General features: G+C 43.4%; 1 protein-coding gene and 1 long non-coding RNA gene across 2 annotated transcripts in view; one reads left to right on the forward strand and one right to left on the reverse strand.

Moving 5' to 3' along the window:
* Positions 1 to 1,723, reverse strand: part of LOC138739135 (uncharacterized) — a 61,313-nt gene extending 59,590 nt beyond the window's left edge. The window contains exon 1 of the long non-coding RNA XR_011342030.1: positions 1,561 to 1,723. This is a non-coding gene — a long non-coding RNA (uncharacterized lncRNA). The remainder of the gene's footprint in view (positions 1 to 1,560) is intronic.
* An 83-nt stretch (positions 1,724 to 1,806) lies between these two features.
* The window catches only part of LOC138739136 (protein SGT1 homolog), a 120,638-nt gene continuing 103,523 nt past the window's right edge, over positions 1,807 to 18,921 (forward strand). Inside the window, exons 1-3 of the mRNA XM_069890642.1 lie at positions 1,807 to 1,862; positions 1,945 to 2,011; positions 15,462 to 15,552. Of these exons, the coding sequence (XP_069746743.1) occupies positions 1,849 to 1,862; positions 1,945 to 2,011; positions 15,462 to 15,552 (172 nt within the window). The 5' untranslated portion in view covers positions 1,807 to 1,848. The remainder of the gene's footprint in view (positions 1,863 to 1,944; positions 2,012 to 15,461; positions 15,553 to 18,921) is intronic.

Here is an 18,921-nt window from a genome sequence, read left to right on the forward strand (position 1 = left end):
TTGTGATATGTTCAAGACTATAAATCTCAATTTTTTTCTAGTTTACCCTGGCACTCAATGCCAACTCAAATTGGTCACAGAAACTAATCATACTGCAGAGCAGAAGACAGCAACTTTGTCTAAGTATGGGGAGACTTTGACCCAAGTATCTCCACTCTCCTGGCAGTGTCACCCTCTTCTGACAGAGCTCCATGCAGCACACAAGCAAGACAGAAAAGAGCAGGTAATCCTATCTGACTAGACAGTGGGCGAATCTAGGTGTTTCCCACCCAGATATAATACAGGTCTTTTGTGAAGTCTTCCAAAGGCGTTATTTGCCTTAGCGAGTCTGTTGTCTATCTCGTTGTCGATCCTTGCATCCGATGAAATGGTTTAGTTGAGATAGGTAAACTGGTTGACTGTTCTGAGTTTTGTGTGCCCAATGGTCCTCTGATGGAGGACCTCAGTTTTCTTCAGGCTGACTTCCAGGCCAAACATTTTGGCAGTTTCCACAAAACAGAGCTGTTGTCATACCCACACTCCTTTTCGGCTCCGAATCATGGGTCCTTTACCGGCATCACCTACGGCTCCTAGAACACTTCCACCAGCGTTGTCTCCGCTCCATCCTCAACATTCATTGGAGGGACTTCAACTCCAACATCGAAGTACTCAAGATGCCAGAGGCCGAGAGCATCGAATCCAAGCTGCTGAAGATCAAACTGCGCTGGGTAGGTCACGTCTCCAGAATGGAGGACCATCGCCTTCCCAAGATCGTGTTATATGGCGAGCTCTCCACTGGCCACCGAGACAGAGGTGCACCAAAGAAGAGGTACAAGGACTGCCTAAAGAAAGCTCTTGGTGCCTGTCACATTGACCACCGCCAGTGGGCTGATATCGCCTCCAACCGTGCATCTTGGCGCCTCACAGTTTGGCAGGCAGCAACCTCCTTTGAAGAAGACTGCAGAGCCCACCTCACTGTCAAAAGGCAAAGGAGAAAAAACCCAACCCCAACCAACCAATTTTCCCTTGCAACCATGTCTGCATGTCGCATTGGACTTGTCAGCCACAAACGAGCCTGCAGCTGACGTGGACATTACCCCTCCATAAATCTTCATCCGCGAAGCCAAGCCAAAGAAGAAGATAAAACAGGTACATATATCTGAGATATTAAAAAGGGCAAGAAGGCACTGGTATGCCAACCGGGGATCCACAAATCAACCAAGCGAAGAGCGTTATAATACAAGAAAATAGCCCTCAAAATACCACCACCTGGTTATGCAGCGCGCAAAAGTGCTGGAGAAACTCAGCAGGTCACGCAGCAACTATAGGAAGTAGTTTCGAGTCCCAGCACTTCCTCCAGACGCTCCGTGACCTGCTGACTCTCTCTCGCACCTCACATTACACTCACTGCAGGCTCTCCTGTTTAACCACCTGGTGATAGCCCGTGGGGAGAGAGAGAAAAACCTCATTTATAATTGCTCTCTCCGACCACACTTTAACTATGGCTCCAGCTCGTTAACGTTTCGCTTGCCTTTTAATCTCATTGGTCCTCCCAGCCACGGGGCCCACGTCAACTCTCACCTCGACGTCACCTCGTTCTCGCATCCCGAATTCACATCAGTATCGCTCATATCTGGAGCAAGAAATACGTATCGACGTGCACCCAGGTGACTGGGAATAAATTCACTCCCTCATTTCAAACAAAAGGGTCATGATCGTTCCGCCCCAATCCACCGCCCTTCGGCGCGCCCGCTCCTTTACAAAGATGGCCGCCACGCCGCCGGCTCGTCAGAGCCTTCTGCGCATGCACAGCACTCGCGTCATTGGGTTTCGGGCTCCAGAAGTTTCCAATTTAGCGGCGGCAGTGCAATGGCCGAGGAACGGTGAGGGAGTTCGTTTAGCTGCAGGCGGTGGCGGTTTGCAAGGCGGCGCGACAGTAATAATGATGTGGTTTTACTTTTGTAGGTCCTCCTGCCTGGACAGGGTTTTCACGGATGAATTCGTGGCTGAATGCCCCGAGGAAGCTGTGGAGGTGAGTTACCATCTTCCATGGAAACGCGACGGCCTCCTGGACCAGCTGGGACCTCTCTGGCCACAAATTCTGCCTTGCTCCACTTTACAGGGGCGTCAGGTTGCCGAAGCACAGGGCACGGTTCAGGCTCGGGACGTTGGTGCAAAATTGATCAAAGCATGTGGCCTTGATGTTTATTCATGAAAGATGATAGGCTAGCTTTGTCTCCTGTGTTTCCATAGACTTTACAATCCTGAAGCGGGGGTGCTGACTTGTAAAGAACTCCTGGAGTGTTCCTGATTGGGAAGATTTAAAATCAATAATGCTATTGCATCCCTGTCAAAGTTTGAACGTTTTTTTGTTAAAAAATGCACACACAAAAGTGCTGGAGAAACTCAGCAGGTCACGCAGCCTTCAAAGGAGGCCAAGGCTTGAACTGTTTGTCAAGGGGTGAGCAAAACGCAGGCAGGTGTCTGAATAAAAAAGGTGGGAAGAAGGGTCAGGGAGGAGCACAAGGTCAGTTGGCAAGATGTCACAGGTGGATACGGGGTGGCAGAAGAAAAAAATAGAAATGATGGGGGGGGGTGATACCTCGGAATGGAAAGGGGAAGGGGATGATGAGCTGAGGGAAAAGGGAGAGGGAGACAGGGAGGGGCCCAACAAACAGTTGACGTTAATGCCATCTGTTTGGAGAATGGCCAGGCGGAATATTAGGTTTTTCTCCAATATGTGAAAGGCCTTCGTTTGGCAGTGCATGATGGACATATCCGTTTGGGAATGAGGTGCACAATTGAAGTTGTTGGCCACTGGGAGGTCCCGACAGTAGACAGAGCAAAGATGCTTAATGAAGCCATCTCCCAGTCTGTTTCCAGTCTTGCGTAGAGGAGGCCATAACTGGAGCACCAGATGAAGTGGATGACCCTGCATATTTACAAGTGAAATGTTGCATTTCCTGCAGTTGCAGAGGTAGGTACCAAGGGGTCAATTAGTGGGTGAGGGAGTCATGGAGGGAGCAGCCCCTGTGGAAGGTGCAGAGGGGAAGGATGTCTGATGATGGGATCACATCTGATGATGGTGGAATTGAGGGGGATAATGTGTTGGATGCACAGGCTGGTGGGGTGGAAGTGAGAGCAAGGGGAATCCTATCCTTGTGTTTAAGGGCAGATGTACAGGAAATAGATGAAATTCAGGTAAGGGTGAGTTGATCTCAATAAATGGAAGCTTTTTTGTGGTGAACTATAATCACATCATCTGCTGACTTTCTGGTTTAAATCTGTACATTTGTCTTTGATTTAAGAGTTTGCATTCTTTTGATGTAGTTTAAGTAAAATCTTCAGAGTTTTCCTCAAAGTTCAAATTTATTGTCAGAGTTCTGTTACAAGCCCAAAGGACCCCAAAACCCAGCAGCAATAGATTTTCACCACGATAAATGGTTGCTTAAACAAAAGTTGTTTTTAATTATCTTTAAACATGAAAACAGATTCAAACTTTAACTTATCACTATTAACTTAAATACCCAACTTAACCCCTTCTAATTCTAAGCACACATGTATGTGATGTGTCTGTAAATGTAACAAAAGTTCTTTGGTTCACAGTTCAATCTCACTTTTCTTTCTTTGCAAGTTCTCTGGTTGCAGGCAATTCTTGTACTGTGCACAGAATTTAACATGTATAAAGTTCACCAGGCTTTGGTGCTCGAAAGGTAAATGTTTACTGCTCAGGAAAGGTTCCTGTAGGTTTGCAGAGAGATGTGTTGTTCCAGGATTTCCACAACTGAGGTACCACCATTAGTCACCTCAATGTCTTGCTGATTAATCTTGCCTCATCAGGGTTTTCCAGATGATGACCTCTTTCTTTCAGGCTATCACAGAGTTTCATTTGTTCCCCTTATACCAAGAGAAATGTCAGACAGATAGCACTTCCAGTCATCTGCCACTCTGGAACTTCTGTTTCAGTCCAACAAGCTTCTCCTGCTTGTTTCAGCTATGTGTTTCTCACTCTCACCATCTCAGACTCCAACTGCAGCCACATATCCTCTCTCTCACTTGCAAAATCCCCCACCTTCTCCAGCAAACAATAGGAGTTAGTCTATTGTTCCCATCTGTTTTAGGTAAACAAACCTCTCAATGACCTCTGAGTGAGCACTTTGCAGAGAGGTCAGAAGCCTTGCCAAAAATGTCCAACACAGATGACCTGTCTCCAGTCCATTCATTTCATGACATAATTTCAATTAGCACCTACTTGTGAAATGTGCATAGCATTCTTCATATTTTCTTTAAAGTCACTGAATATGAATTCATCAGTATTTCAAATAAGATCTGTTTTAAAGTGTGTGTATGTATGTAACCTTCTCTAATTTTACCAATTTGTCTCCTAAAAATATATCCAAATATTCCATCATAGTACATAGTGTCATATTTCTTTTTGCCTGCTCCAAGGCAGATAGATTTGCCACCGGCAGGAATTGCTTAAGTGCCTCTTACAGCCAGACCTTCAGTCAGAGATAGAGAGAAGCAAAAGAAAGTTCCCCCAGAGTCACCAAGTGTCTGTAGATTCACCTCCAGTGCTTCCGCAGCTACACAGAGTCCAGTCCAATCCGTTGACGACCAGAGCTCCAGATCCAAACCTCTGACATGATCAGGAAACCTTCAGCACTTTCTCGCATCCCAGTTCCGATACCTGGTATCCCTCCAGCAGTCCACAACCTGGCATTGATCTCCTGACAGCAGTCTCCAACAACCCAAAGCCTTCGTGGGTTCATCGCCTCGAGTTGCTAGCAGTCTGCTGCAGGCACTGGTCCCTCAGCTGCAGAGCCCACTCACTGGTCCATCACCATGGTCACCGAACTCATGGGTCATCTCTACTTCTCAGATGGGTGTGATCTTTCCATCCTCTGGTGCCCTGCTCCGAGAGTTTGCAACCCCTCGTGGTTGCTATTGATTAATGGGTGCCACCATCTTTGATGCAGTCCCTCAGCTGCGGGATTTGAAATAAAACCACCATCGGCTCCCTCAACAGGCCATTCAAAGCCTGTGCAGAGCCAACGACTGGTCAATGGGTGGCTGGATCCCGCAGGAGCACTGCATCTCCACTCCCCTGCAGGTCCACACCAGCAGCAGCGCTTCCTCTACAGTGGCTCTGGTAGTGCTGGCGTATTTTTTTTTTATTGCTACCTCAATATTGCAAGAGGAAGATATTTCACAGTCTGGAAATTTGGAGCAATTTATCAAGAAAAAAAAATGTTTGAGGGCATATTTCCTCCTTGAGAAAAATAATTTTGTTTCCATCAGGTGGTGGATGTGTGTTGCCTCATGAGCAACATAAATGTTGTATATGTTTGCATATTTATTCAACATTGCCATTTTCAGAAGATCCATCACTCTCCTCTTGTTCCTTTAAGAATTATCATGATTGCTTTTTCCTAATTCAGTTATCAAAGTAATCTTAAAGAACTGATTTTGATCATCTACCAATGCATTTTGCTCTTTTCCATTCTCGCTATTATAACATTTTAACTATTTAGAAGATTATATTCTTTTCTTTTCACTGCCGGGTTGTGGACTGCTGGAGGGGTACCAGGTATCGGAACTGGGATGCGAGAAAGTGCTGAAGGTTTTCTGATCATGTCAGAGGTTTGGATCTGGAGCTCGAGTTGTTCCATGTTTTAAGAATTGTTTGTATCATTGAATGTGTGAAAGGATTTTTTTTTTGCTTCTGTTAATTCTGCATCTTGGCATTTGAGGACTGAGCAATGGGACATTTGGTGATTTAATGGTGGTGACAAAAAAATTGATCCTTGAGAAAAAGAAAAAAAACGTGTTGATCTCAAAGTTGTGCAAATAGTTTGAATTTCAAAGGGGAAAGTATTGCTTGGCCATTCCTCAATTCTTTAAACAAACTATGGATTTCTAAGCAAAATCTTTATTATCACTTGATAATCATATTAAGTAATTTTATAATTATGGTTGTTTAGAACTGATATTACTTTAGGAAAACCTGTTGAAGGCACCTGCTCCCATTTGTTCATACTTTGATGAAAGGCTCAAGCCCGAAATGTTATGTATCTTTACCTTTGCTGCACAAAATACAGGTATACTGTTTGACCAGCAGAATTTCTTCAGCATTGGGTTTTTACAAGATGTAGTACATCTAAATTATCTAGATTTTCAAAGCCATATGTTATGTTGCTTCATAATTAAATTGAGCAAGTGGAGATGGTGAACAAATCACAGGATGGGTGGGTATTTGGTTCAAGGAGGAACATTGAAAAGAGTATCCAGTCAAAATGACAGTGTGGAAAAAATGCACATGAAAAATGTCAGTTTTGTTTGCAAGTTAAATCCTTCAGTAATTTGAAAAATGGTTTCTATGGGGAAGAACTACAAAAGTATCGTAGAAGAAACACAGTCACTGTACAATTTAAAAGTGGTGTATTATGGATTTTTAAAATAAATAACTCAAGTAGACAGCTTGAATTAGAATACATTTTGAGCTGTATAGTATAGAATTTGTTGATTGTCCCCATATGGAAGGATGAGGTTGTTTTACATAGGTGCTGAATCTCTAGAATTCTCTAACCTAGAGGGTTGTGGAGACTAGATCATAGAAGTATTTAAAGAGGATATTGGAAAATACTTTAGGTGGGAGAATTAAGAGTTATGGGGAACTGGCACAAAAAATATGTTAAGGCCTGGGGTAGATCAGCTAGCCATGATATGGAATGGTGGAGCAGGTGTGAGGTGCTTGGTGGCCAACTCATCTACCTATATTTCATTTTATTGTGTTGATTGGAAATAAAGTAGATAACCTAGGTATGACTGTGAGGCCACACTTCAACAAAATCTATCCTGATTTTTCTTATGTGGAGGGATTGTGCCATATAGGAGACCATGCATGGGTTTCACAAAATTTAAAAAAAGTATTCCTCTTTTCAAGTGAAAGGTGACTAATCAGACAAGGTGTTTACCCAGGTTGATAATAATGAATTTATTTTCATGAAATTGCACAGTTAACGTATGCAGCAAATTTCTTGCTGCAGCTGAACGGGTACTTGTAAAGAAAATCTATGCAGTATGTTTCCGGTCACTCAAAAAGTTTGGGACCGGATGTTTTCTTTCAGTTAACTGGATTTTTTGGATAACCAAATAATGGCTGTAAGCTGCCCAGTAGCATTAGCAGAATAGTTTTATCAGCAGATAAACAAAAAAAACAATCAAAGTGTTTTCAAGCATCACATGATGTTTAATTCTTACCTAAAACAACTTGATTTCTTCTTTCAAAATAAGATAACTGCAGCAACAAACACTAGAAATTCTCCTCAACATTTTCAAATGTTTCCTCTAGTGTCATCTGCCTTGTTATCTATAGTTTTTTGTCTTGGCAGTCGGTCTTTGATTTTAAACACTGACATGATAGTTTTGTCCTGTTATGAATCCACGTTTCTCTAGTGCATCACAAGTCCATCACACATTTTCACAATCTCGTCTATAGGCACTTTTTCTGCAGGGTCAATACTTCAGAAGTATATAGTTTCTCATAAAATAAACCAAATTCATCATTAATAATTATAAACCTCAGGATATTAACGAGTCACATCTAATAGCATTTATTGTCCTAGAAGCCTGTTCAGTCTTTAATTGCCATGCTAATACTTTATGGGCTCTTTTACCCAACTCATAATAACGCTGTTTAGTCCTCTGCAATAACTTCTCAAATTTATAAGCTTATGATGAATTATACCACAATTTCAAATTAGTTAAACTTTGTTTTAGCTTCTGTAGCATCCCGCTGTAATTTTTCCATATCTCTTTCTCTAATTTATTAGTCTCCGCCAAATGTTTTTTTTTAAATTTTAGCTGTGTAACTAATAATCTGTCCCCTCAAATAAGCTTTCAAAGCATTCCATGAAACAAATTTAGTATCAACTGAATATACATTAATTTTCAAAAACAACTGTGTATGATCCCTCATAAACTTGATAAAAATCAGGGTTTTTCAGCAACATAGAATTAAATCTCCATCTGTACACATTCTTCACTATTTCTGAACCAGTACAAGTAATTAACAACAAAGAATGATCAGACAAAATCCTACTCTTGTATTCAGCTTTAAAAATTCTTCCATTTAATTGCGCTGATATTAAAAATAAATCTATTCTAGAATAAGTAGTGTTGAGATAAATAAAAAGAAAAATCTCTCTTGTTAGGATTTAATTTTCTCTAAATCTCCACTAATTTCTTATCTTTTATTACTGTCATTTACTGTTTAGCTGTTTTTGTTCTAACTACCATTTTTGGAGATTTATCTAACAATGGATCTAAACAACGATTAAAATCACCTCCAACCAATATTTTATCATATGCTTGATTTAAATTAAAAAAAAAATCCACTATAAATTGTTCCAAAACATTAAAGTCCAAGATTCTGAAAAAAAATTGCAATTAACAATCAAAAGCCTACGAATGGCTTCAAAAACTGAATCCAATGTAAAAGGTAACGTGAATTAAAATAGAAACCCCCCCCCTTGCTTTAGAATTAAAATAAGATGCTATAACTTGTCCAACCCAATCTCTTTTTAACTTTTGATATTCCATTTCAGTCAAATAAGTCTCTTGCAAAAATGCAATATTAACTTTCAACTTTTTAATATAAGATAATACCCTTTCTCTTAATCAGATTATTAAGCCAGTTAACATTAAAAGTAGCAAAATTTAAATTAGCCATAACAAGCTAAATTTACCTCCCACAGTGGCGAAGCACATGCCCCCCCCCCCCCCCCCATGGCTCCATTACGAACATAAATAAATATCTCCTCAAAGAAAGAAAAGACAAAAAAAACCCATTTATAAAAAAAAAAAAAAAAAAAATCCCTTGAAAAACTACAAGAATATAAGTGTAATACCTCCCTAAATTATGTGGGATGACAAATGTCACAAAGAGACTGTCAACTTCAGAATGATTGGCAGTCGAAACACCTGCCCCTGAACTGAACAAAGATTAAAAAAAAAACAGTCAATTCAGGTATGATGAGCTGTTCCAAATCATGGTTAACTTGATCATCATTAATACCAACGTCAATTAACTGTTGAGTCTCCATTTCTCGCTTTGCATTCTTCCCTTTTGGAACCAAAACAAGCTGTTGAGAAGAATGATCTTGCCCCTGCTTACTAATAAGCAAAAAATTAGCAAAAGTAAGAGCCTCAGCATCATCACTTTTTAAAAAAAAAACTGAGTTTGATAATCCCCTTTCAACACAGCAGGTTAACAGAAAGCAAATCTTCCACAAAACAGCTTTAGCCGAATTAAATTCTTTGCGACATTTAATTACAGCCTGGCTCAAATCAGCATAAAAAAAAAGACTTATTCTTAACAAGCAAAGGCCCCTGATTATGTCTAGTATTCTGTGCTGCAAGTTTTAAAATCAATTCTCAATCCTGACAATGCAAACATCGAATCAGAACAGATCGTGGCGCTTGACCCGGAAGTGGTTTCCTTCTTATTGCTCGATGAGCTTTGTCCAGTTCCAAGCCATTTGGAAAATAAACTGTTCACAAGACTTCAGGAATCCACTTCTGAAAAAAATTGAACTGGATCCGAGCCTTCAAAATCTTCCAGAAAACCACCAATTTTAACATTATTCCTCCGACTCTGATTTTCCAAAACATCATTCTTCTTCAACAAATCACTCTTCTGAATCTCCCAACCAGTAAATGAATCCTCCATTTGTCCTTTTTTTTTTTTACACACTGCTCCACATGATCTTTACAGTCAAGAAATGCATCTTCAATCTGCTTAAATTTATCTTGAACCTTATCCACTGATCTCAGGCACTTAGTAACATCCATTTTAATATAATACATTTCACCCTTCATCTCAGTCAATTGCTCCTTTCCAACTGAGAACCCTTGGCTCACCTGCATGGCCAAGTTCTCCATTTGCTTGGATAAATCAGACAAGGCAATATCAGAATGGGAAGGGTCAGACGTGAGCTTAAAAGTCTGCCTCAACACAGGCCTATCCCCAAACAAGCTTGCTTCCTTCTCCACAAGCTGCTCCTCTTCATCTTTTGTTCCAGTGACATCCTATTCTTCGTCCATTGAAATAGGAATCGGCATGGCCCGACTATGGGCACCCTGCCAGCCCAGAGTCACTGGCCTGAGGAAGGTTGGGTCCCCGTGCAGTCTGGGGTGTTTCAAATGCTGCACGCATACGTGAAGTTTTGTGTATGTGTGATTGATCCGGAGGAGATCGATGTTGATCGCTGGTGCCATCTTGCACGACAGTACTAGAGGTCGACGCTGACATGGTATGGACCCTACTCGTTGATGACCGCTGTGGTCGGGGCTGCGTTGAAATCAATGCTGGAGCCCATGTGCACAGTAGGCAGAGTTTCTTCAGTTACTGGCTATTTCGTAGCTTTTTTTTTTAACTCTTTGAGCTTTAGTCTTATAACTATTTGTAAGGTATAGTCAACAGTTCTTTAAAAAATTTTAAAAACTTTTAAATGGGTTTTGAATAGTTCTGCCAGGGGGCACGCAGCCCCCAATGGCTGCATTCGTGAGGCAGTGCCTCACATGGATGTCTGCAAAGGATGGGAAGTCTGAGCCTGTGAGGGACCTAGCTATGTTTGCCAGCTTCTGCAGCCTTCTGCATTCCTGGACACTTGAGTTGGCAAACCAGGCGCTGATGAAACCAGCATGTGCACTTTCCATAGTACATCTCAGGAAGTATCCTTCGACCTGCCAAATCTCCTCAGACTTTGAGAAAATAAAGTAACTGTTGCCTTGATGCATTGGCTCCAGGAAAGGTCTTCTGAAGTATGGACCTGGGAACCTTTCTGATTCTCTCCCATCAGTGCAGGCAGGTGTGTAGTACCTTGGCCTCGCCTTTCAAAAATGCACAATAAACTCCTTGGTCCTTTTGAAGTTGAGTGCAAGATTGTTGTTTGTGGCACCATCCTTTGGTTTGTTCGAATTCCTTCGCAAGTGCTTTGGCCCAAAAAATGTGGTACAAACTTTCCAGTGGCTGATGGATGCAATGGGCCGGGACGTCCCATTTGCGTTCATCTATTTGAACGATATCATCATTGCCAGCCGCAGCTGCAAATACTACGCTGCCACCTGAGACAGCTGTGAACCCGGCTGAGTGAATTTGAGCTGACCATCAACCCTGTTAAGTGTCAGTTTGGTCTGGAGACCATTGACTTTCTGGGGCACAGAATTAACAAGCGTGGGCCACAACCTTCCCCGAGAAGGTTGACTTGGTCCGGAACTTCTTTAAGCTATGCACGGTGAAAGGAATGCAGGAATTTGCCAATATGATAAACTTTTACCACAGGTTCATTACCGGCAGTGTCATGTATCATGTGCCCTCTTTTTGTGCTGATGACCAGCAAGGCAAAAGACGTTACTTGGGAGGAGGAATCCTCTTGGGCATTCCAAAGTGCCAAAGATTCTCTAGTCAATGCCACCCTCCTGGTTCACCCCAGTCCGGAAGCATCTAACTGTCGACGCCTCCTGTGCAGTGGTAGGGGGCGTGCTAGAAAAATTCATAGAGGGCCTGTGGCAACCCCTGACCATTTTCAGGGGGAACTCAAATACAATGCTTTCGACCTGGAGCTGTTACTTTTTGGAAGACCGGCAATTCACTGACCACAAGCCACTGACTTTTGCTTTCCATAAGGTATCGGAGCTGTCGTCCACCCGACAGCAGAGGCACTTATTCTTCATGTCTGAATTTACCACGGACATCCAGCATATTGGGGGGAAAACAATGAGTTGATACACACCCTGTCCCAAGGGGTCGATTACATGGCTCTTTCCAAAGCACAGCAACAAGACCCTGAGATCCCCGCTTAAGGACAGCTGTTTCCATCCTTGGTGGAGGATGTCCCTGTCATCCTAGGTAATCTGTCACTGCTGTGTGACATTTCTGCTGGTAGCTCCTGCCCTAGCATCCCAGCCGCATGGAGACGCTAGTTTTTTTTGAAGCTAATGAATCCTGCCATCCATGCCATGGTCAAAATGGTAGCCAACAGGTTTGCCTGGCATGGCCTCCGTAAATAGTTCAGCCAGTGGGCCAAGACCTATATGAACTGTCAATCCTTCAAAGTGCAGGTTCACACACAGACATTTGAGCAAACGCGTGCAGATTTAGCCACATACATGTTACTAGTTTCCTATGGGGCGAGATACTACTTGACCATGGTAAACTGTTTCATGAGGTGGCCAGAGGCAGTCCAGCTGGCTGATACCACCACAGAAACTTGCACCAGGGTACTCGGTGACACATGGGTGTCCTGTAGTACCTTGCCACGGATAGGGGGACACAATTTACCTCTGGGCTTTAGGCGGTGCTGGCTAGCTTTCTGGAAATGCAGCTCCACCGTTCCACCGTATATCACCTGCTGGCCAATGCGTTGGTGGAGTGCTTCCACAGGCCCCTCAAGGCATCCTTGATGGCCCAGCTCAAGGGGCCCAACTGGGTAGATGAACTGCCTTGGGTCCTGCTGGGAATCTACTATGCCAAAGGAGGACTTCAATGACTTGGAAGTGGAGATGGCCTACGGTGTGCTTTTAATCAACCCTGGGGAATTCCTGGCCCCCAATGAATGCCCAGAAACCTTGAGAGCCTATGGCGGAAGCTGGGGTCCCTGGTCCCACGGCAATCCACACCATATGGCCAGCCCAAGCGTAACATCTCAAATTACTCAAGGACTTGCCATTATGTGTTCCTGTGGAGGGGCGCACACAGACCACCATTAAAACGACCCTATGAAGGGTCCTACAAGGCCATTAGAGATAATGGATCCTCCTCTGTCCTCAACATCAGTGGTAAGGAGGAAACCTTTATCATCGACCACTTGAAACCAGTATATCTGGACTGTAATGAGCCAGTCTGCAGTCCATCCCTGCGATGTGGGACAAGGCCACCGAAAGCTCTGAACAATTGCCCGGTCCTCACTTCTGGAGGGGATGCCTGCCCATAGAGACACGAATCAGCCTGCAAAATGGCTGACTACTGCGCAGACCTGGGGAAGTGATACTTGCCATCATCCCAGGTGACCTCCGCGCCTGGGACTCTGGCAGGAATGTCAGTGCTCTAATGACACGGGCCCCTGATGTCAGTGCGAAGGACCCATATAAGCAGAGCAAAAAAAACAGTCTTTGATTTTGATATGTGTGTCTTCCTTCCACACTCGTCGTAGCGCGTGCACTACACCAGCTCCTTTCCGAGATAGTTTATTCATTCCAAAGCCAAACTCTCAAAGCACTTTTATCACAGTAGACATCAGTGGTACTGGCAGATGGTTATTGAGGCAAGTCACCTTGCTCTTAGACACTGGAATTGCAGGTGTCTGTGAGAAGCAGGTGTGGACCTCTCACTGCTGTAGCAAGAGGTTAAAAATATCTTCAGAACTTCCAGCCACTTGGTTCAGGACCCAACCAGGTGCACCATCTTGGCTGGACAGTTTAAAGATTGACAGACCTGAAGGTTCTATATACCTTTCCTTCAGAGAATGGGGGCTTGTGAGCATTCTTGATTTTTGAAGTATGGAGAAGAGACATGTAATTCACCAAGAGGTCCTGTAGAAAGTAAAGAATCTGCCATCCAGTAGGTGACAGAGTTTGCAAGTCCATTGTAGACTGCAATTGAGGTAAATTAATGTGATAAGTAAGGGAGGTTAGTTCTTGGCGAGAAGGAATTGGTTACATGCAGATAGAATTAGGTGCAGAAATTAGCGAGAGTCCTGAACTCAGAACTTCAACCTAGGTACTACTTGGGCTGAAGGGCTCTGCTGTGAGAGACATCATGATCTGATTTTTGATTTAGAGTTATGCCTGGAATTTAGTGCCCAGGTCTGATCCTCCAACCAAAGGAAGATGTTTGTGATCAGAATTCAGCTTGGATTAATCAAATTGATTCCTGGGTGTGGTGTGAGAAGAGAAATTAGATGTATTGTGAGGAGTTTTTGGCCCCATATAGAAGAATGTGCTGGCATTGGTAAAGGGTACAGAAAAGTTCTGTTAAATTATCCAGGAGATGAGGGGGTTAATATGCAAGATATGTTTGATGGCTCTGTGCCTGTACTTGCTGATGTTTAGAAGGATGAGTGGGAATCACTTTGAAACCTACTGAATATTGAAATGGCTGGATAGAGTGGACTTGGAAATGATGTTTGCAGTAACGAGAGTGACTAGGACAAGAGGATGCAGGCAAATAAAAGGATGTTCCTTTAGAACAGAGGTGAGAAAAAATTCTTCAACCATATATGGTGGTAAACTGCGTAATTTATGTCCTTGGGCAGTTATGGAGGTGGCCATTCAATAGATTTGAAGTGGAGGTTTTTGGATTCTTGGATTACTAAGAATGTCAAAGGTCATGGGAGAAGGCAGGATGAAAGGACGAATACATCACCCATGATTCGAATGGTTGAGCAGACTTGATGGGATGAATGGCATAATTTTGCTCCATCTTTTTCATTCTCTGGAGAGGAAAAACATACTAGGCCTAAATTCTTGAGTTTAGAGGAATAAATGATGAACTCATTCATAGCTATAAAATTCTCAAAGCAGATGATGTTTGCCCTGTCTGGGATTCTTAAAGTAAGAGATTCACCACTGACATTTGTTTCCTCAGAAAGAAGTAAATCTTTGTAATTCTGTACCCAATGGGGGTAGGATAGTCTAAGTTCTTGAGTTTGTTCAAGACTGAGATTGATATTGAGAATGTTTGGAATGATGATGTGATAATATCAGTGTGATCTAATTGAAAGGGTTGACATGAGGGGCTGAAGTATTTGTTGTCATGCTCTGGATCTCCCTTTCTTTCACTTGACACCTGGAATCTTATTGGTTTGTTCTCATCACAGAGATCTTGTATTCGTGAGGCATGTTTTCTTTAAAATGACAAATAATGCTGGTTTGTTGACATATACATGTGACCCACATTTCTCCCCTCTTTCCCCCCCCCCCCATGTTATTTCTGTTTGGAAAGAGGAAATTAGCCCTTGCAGAGTTCAATATTTTGAAATATGAAATAAAATTCACGTTCTCAGAATTTGAGGGTTAAAAAAAAATAACACATTTCTGATGCATGTGCAGATGACATGTGTCTTTTCTCCCTTGTTACTAGGAAATCCTAAACTTCCTAAACAATTCTGTCAGTGATATTTGAAGAACTGGGGAACCGGAAGAGTTGCATTAATACATCCAAAGTTCCAGAAAAACTATCAAAGTTAACACAGCCCTTAATAGAACCAACAGCCTGCAATATGGGTATGGGGTTTGCAATCCTGGTAAAGTGGTTATCGTGATTTATCATAGTACAAAGCTTTTATCTTAATTCCACATGCATCAAGAAATGTGTTCATTTACTTTTATCCCCCTCACAGATTGGCAGTATTGTGTAGTTCATTTTCTTTCGTATTGGTTAACTGCATTGTTCATGGATCAGAGATTTATTCTTCCAGGAGTTGAATGCAGCAGTCGAACAGGATTTGGACATAGCAGAATATTATTGCCAAAGAGCATATGCACATATATTGCTTCAGAATTACAAAGGTATGCTTAATATATGATGATTATATTCCTCGCTTTGGTTTATTGACAAAATTGGTCTGTTAGTGGGGGGTTGGGGGAGAAAGTGGATAAGCAAATTGCTTTTGAGCTGTCAATTTGCAGGCAGGCCCCTTTGATTTTATTATGTAATGAATTCAAAGTTTAACTAAATGCTGTTCAAATTAAGTGGTATGTTCAAGAATTCCACTTCATTTTTATCCCCAAACAAGAAAAGCATTCCATTATTTTACCATTTGAGCCTTGGAAATCTAAATGTGGTACTATTGGATAAAGAATTCTACACATTCTTAACAAGATCACAAGATATGGAAGCAGAAGTAGGCCAATTGGCCCATTGAGTCTGATCTGCCATTTTAAAATGAGCTGATCCATCCACCCATTCAACCGCACTCCCTGGCCTTCTCCCCATAATCCTTGATGCCCTGATAAATCAAATACCTGTCGATCTCTGCCTTAAATTCACCCAATGACCTCTTCCATAACTGCCTGTGGCACCAAGTTTCACACACACTTGACCCTCTGTTTAAAGAAATTTCTCTGCATCTCTGTTTTAAATTGATGCCCATTGATCCTGAAGTTGTGTCCTTTTGTCTGAGGCTCTCCAACCATGGGAAATATCCTTGCAGCCTACTCTCTCCAGCCCTTTCAGCATTCGAAATGTCTCTGTCGTTTCCACCTCCCTTCTGTACTCGTTGAGTACAGACCAAGAGCCAACAAACATTCCTCAAATGCTAATCCTTTCATTCCTGATATCATTCTAGTAAATCTTCTCTAACCCTCTCCAACATCAGCACATTCTTTCTCAAATAGGGAGCCCAAAATTGTACAGAGTGGCCTCTAGATTCTCAACGTTACATCCCTGCTCTTGTACAAGAAATGAATGCCAAAATTGCAATTGCCTTCACCACCAGCTCAACCTGCAGGTTAACCTTTAAAATTTTGAATTGTTTCCCCATCTAAATAATAGTCTGCCCATCTAATTCTTCCACCAAAGAGTGTGATTGTATACATTCCAACATTGTATTTCACCTGCCAACTCTTTGTCCATATTTCTAATCTATCCAGGTTTTTCTGCAGCCTTCCGGTATCCTCAGCACCATCTGTCTGACCACTTTTTTGTATCATCTGTAAATTTAGCGACAAAGCCATCTATTCCATAATCTAAATAATTTTTATACTGTAGCTGCACGCTACTCGAAAGAAGATAGGCATAGTGTAGTGATGTTAATAAGCTCTGAGTTTTATTATGGCTCAGACCTGACTTTTACACTTGCACAATTCCTGCCATGCCTCCCCCTTGGCTGATGTCACAATATGCATAACAAAAGCGAGTTTCCTGCACGCAGGTAGTTTCCTGCATGACAATGCCCTTCTTCCCCGTGTGCTGTCCCTGTTACTTGGATGTGCAGTGAGGCCAACACCATTTTGGGATCCCTGGCCTTTAAGCTGACCTTGCTGTTCACTTGCTGGTTCGCTTGTTGGGGCCAGTGCCACTGCATGGACTGCTGGCCTTTGATTGCGCTCACTGCCTGGATCCCCACCCTGAACCGGCAATTTTGTCCTTGATACTCGGAGGCAAAGTCTCTGCAGCCTTCGGTGGCCTGCTTTTTTGGCATGGTGCTGGTGTCTTGACTGGGCATATCGGATCCAAGTGTGCCGACTTCAGCCTGTCGGTGGTGAAGACCTCCATCTTGCCTCCGACCTCTAGCTCAATGTGGCCCGGGTGTTGCGGATGACCCAGAATGGACCCTTGTATGGCCTCTGAAGTGGTGGACAATGTGCCCCCTGCGAATGAAAACCCAAAGTCCTGCAGATCTTTGGCTATGTGGGTCCTTGCGTTTCCAGACCTGGAAGTTGAAATTGGGGCCAGGTTGCGACTCTTTCCCGTAGCCTGCTGATGAACAGTGCAGAGTCGTTCTACTGTCTGCCTGGGGATGGTACGAATTCTCCTGGAACCACCAGTGAAGCTCCTTAGACGAGTTCGGCTGAAGAGGTGTTGAGGTCCTACTTGGGTGTTGTGCGGATGCCCAACTGGTCTACCCAGTTGGGTCCTTGAAGACTGGTCATGAGCACAGTTTTGAGGAGCCTGTGGAAGTGCTCCATCAACCCATTGGACTGTGAGTGGCAAACTTGTGTGATGTACCTGGGCAGCCCACAGGCTGGTGAGATTTGACCAGAGACTGCAGGTGAGATGGGCCCCTCTGTCAGATGTGATGTGGGTTGGTAACCCAAAGCATGCCACCCAAGATGAGGTAAGGGCCCTGGCACATAAGGTTGTGGATGTGTCTGCCAATGAGACTGCATCTGGCCACCTGGTGAAGCAGTCAACCATCGTAAACAGATGGAAGAAACCCTGGGATAGCGGCAAGGGTCCTACTATGTCCACATAGATATGGTCAAACCTTTGTTCTGCAGGCTCGATGTTCTGAGGTGGGCCCTTGATACCGCATGAATACTTTGCCTGGACAGTGTGTCGGCCACCTTGATGTCCTTGCTGGAGACGTGCCTTACATTTGTGGTGAACTCTGAGATGTACGACTGGTGGCGATGCTGGCAGGCCAACTGGGGGGTCTGAGATCTTAGCCAAGATGAAAGACAGGAGCTTGTGATCTGTGAAAGCCATGAAGGACCTGCTTTCACAGAAGTACTTGAAGTGGCAGATGGCTAAGTACAGTGCCAGTAGTGCTCTATCAAATTTCTGGGTGGTCTCCATTTTACTGGGTAGCAGTGTGGCTCCTTCCCTGGTTATCCTGTGGCCTCGGAAGTTGACTTCAATTCAAACTGGCATTTGGCTGGGTTTATCATCAGGCCGAACTTGCTCAGTTGGGTATAAAGGTTGTGGAGGTGCGCCATATGTTCCTGTTGGTTCCTGCTAGCCACCAGGATGTCATCCAGGTATACAAAGGTGCTGTCCAGGTCTCGGCCCACTGTGTCCATGAGTTGCTGGAAGGTCTGTGCACCTTTCTTTAGCCCAAACAGCATTTGGAGGAATTTGAAAAGGCTGAACGGGGTGATGATGGTGGTCTTGGGGATATCGTTGGGGTGTTCCGAGATCTGATGATATCACCATACGAGGTCCACCTCAGAAGATCCTTGCCCTGTGCATGTTATCTGTGAAGTCCTGGATGTGCAGCACTGAGTACCGATCCAGTGTTGTGGCCTTGTTGAGGCGGCAGTAGTCACCAGTTCTTGGGCTCACCGATCGCCCTATGATGCTGAGCTACTCCAGCTTCATGAATTCATCTTTTGCCAGCTGGAGCTTCTCCAGAGGAAGGCATTTTGCCCTTGCCTGGAGTGGCGGGCCCTGGGTCAGGATGTAGTGCAATACTCCATGTCAGGGCATCACCTTGG

The sequence above is a fragment of the Narcine bancroftii genome, chromosome 7, assembly GCF_036971445.1.
Source record: "Narcine bancroftii isolate sNarBan1 chromosome 7, sNarBan1.hap1, whole genome shotgun sequence".
Classification (NCBI taxonomy): Eukaryota; Metazoa; Chordata; class Chondrichthyes; order Torpediniformes; family Narcinidae; genus Narcine; species Narcine bancroftii.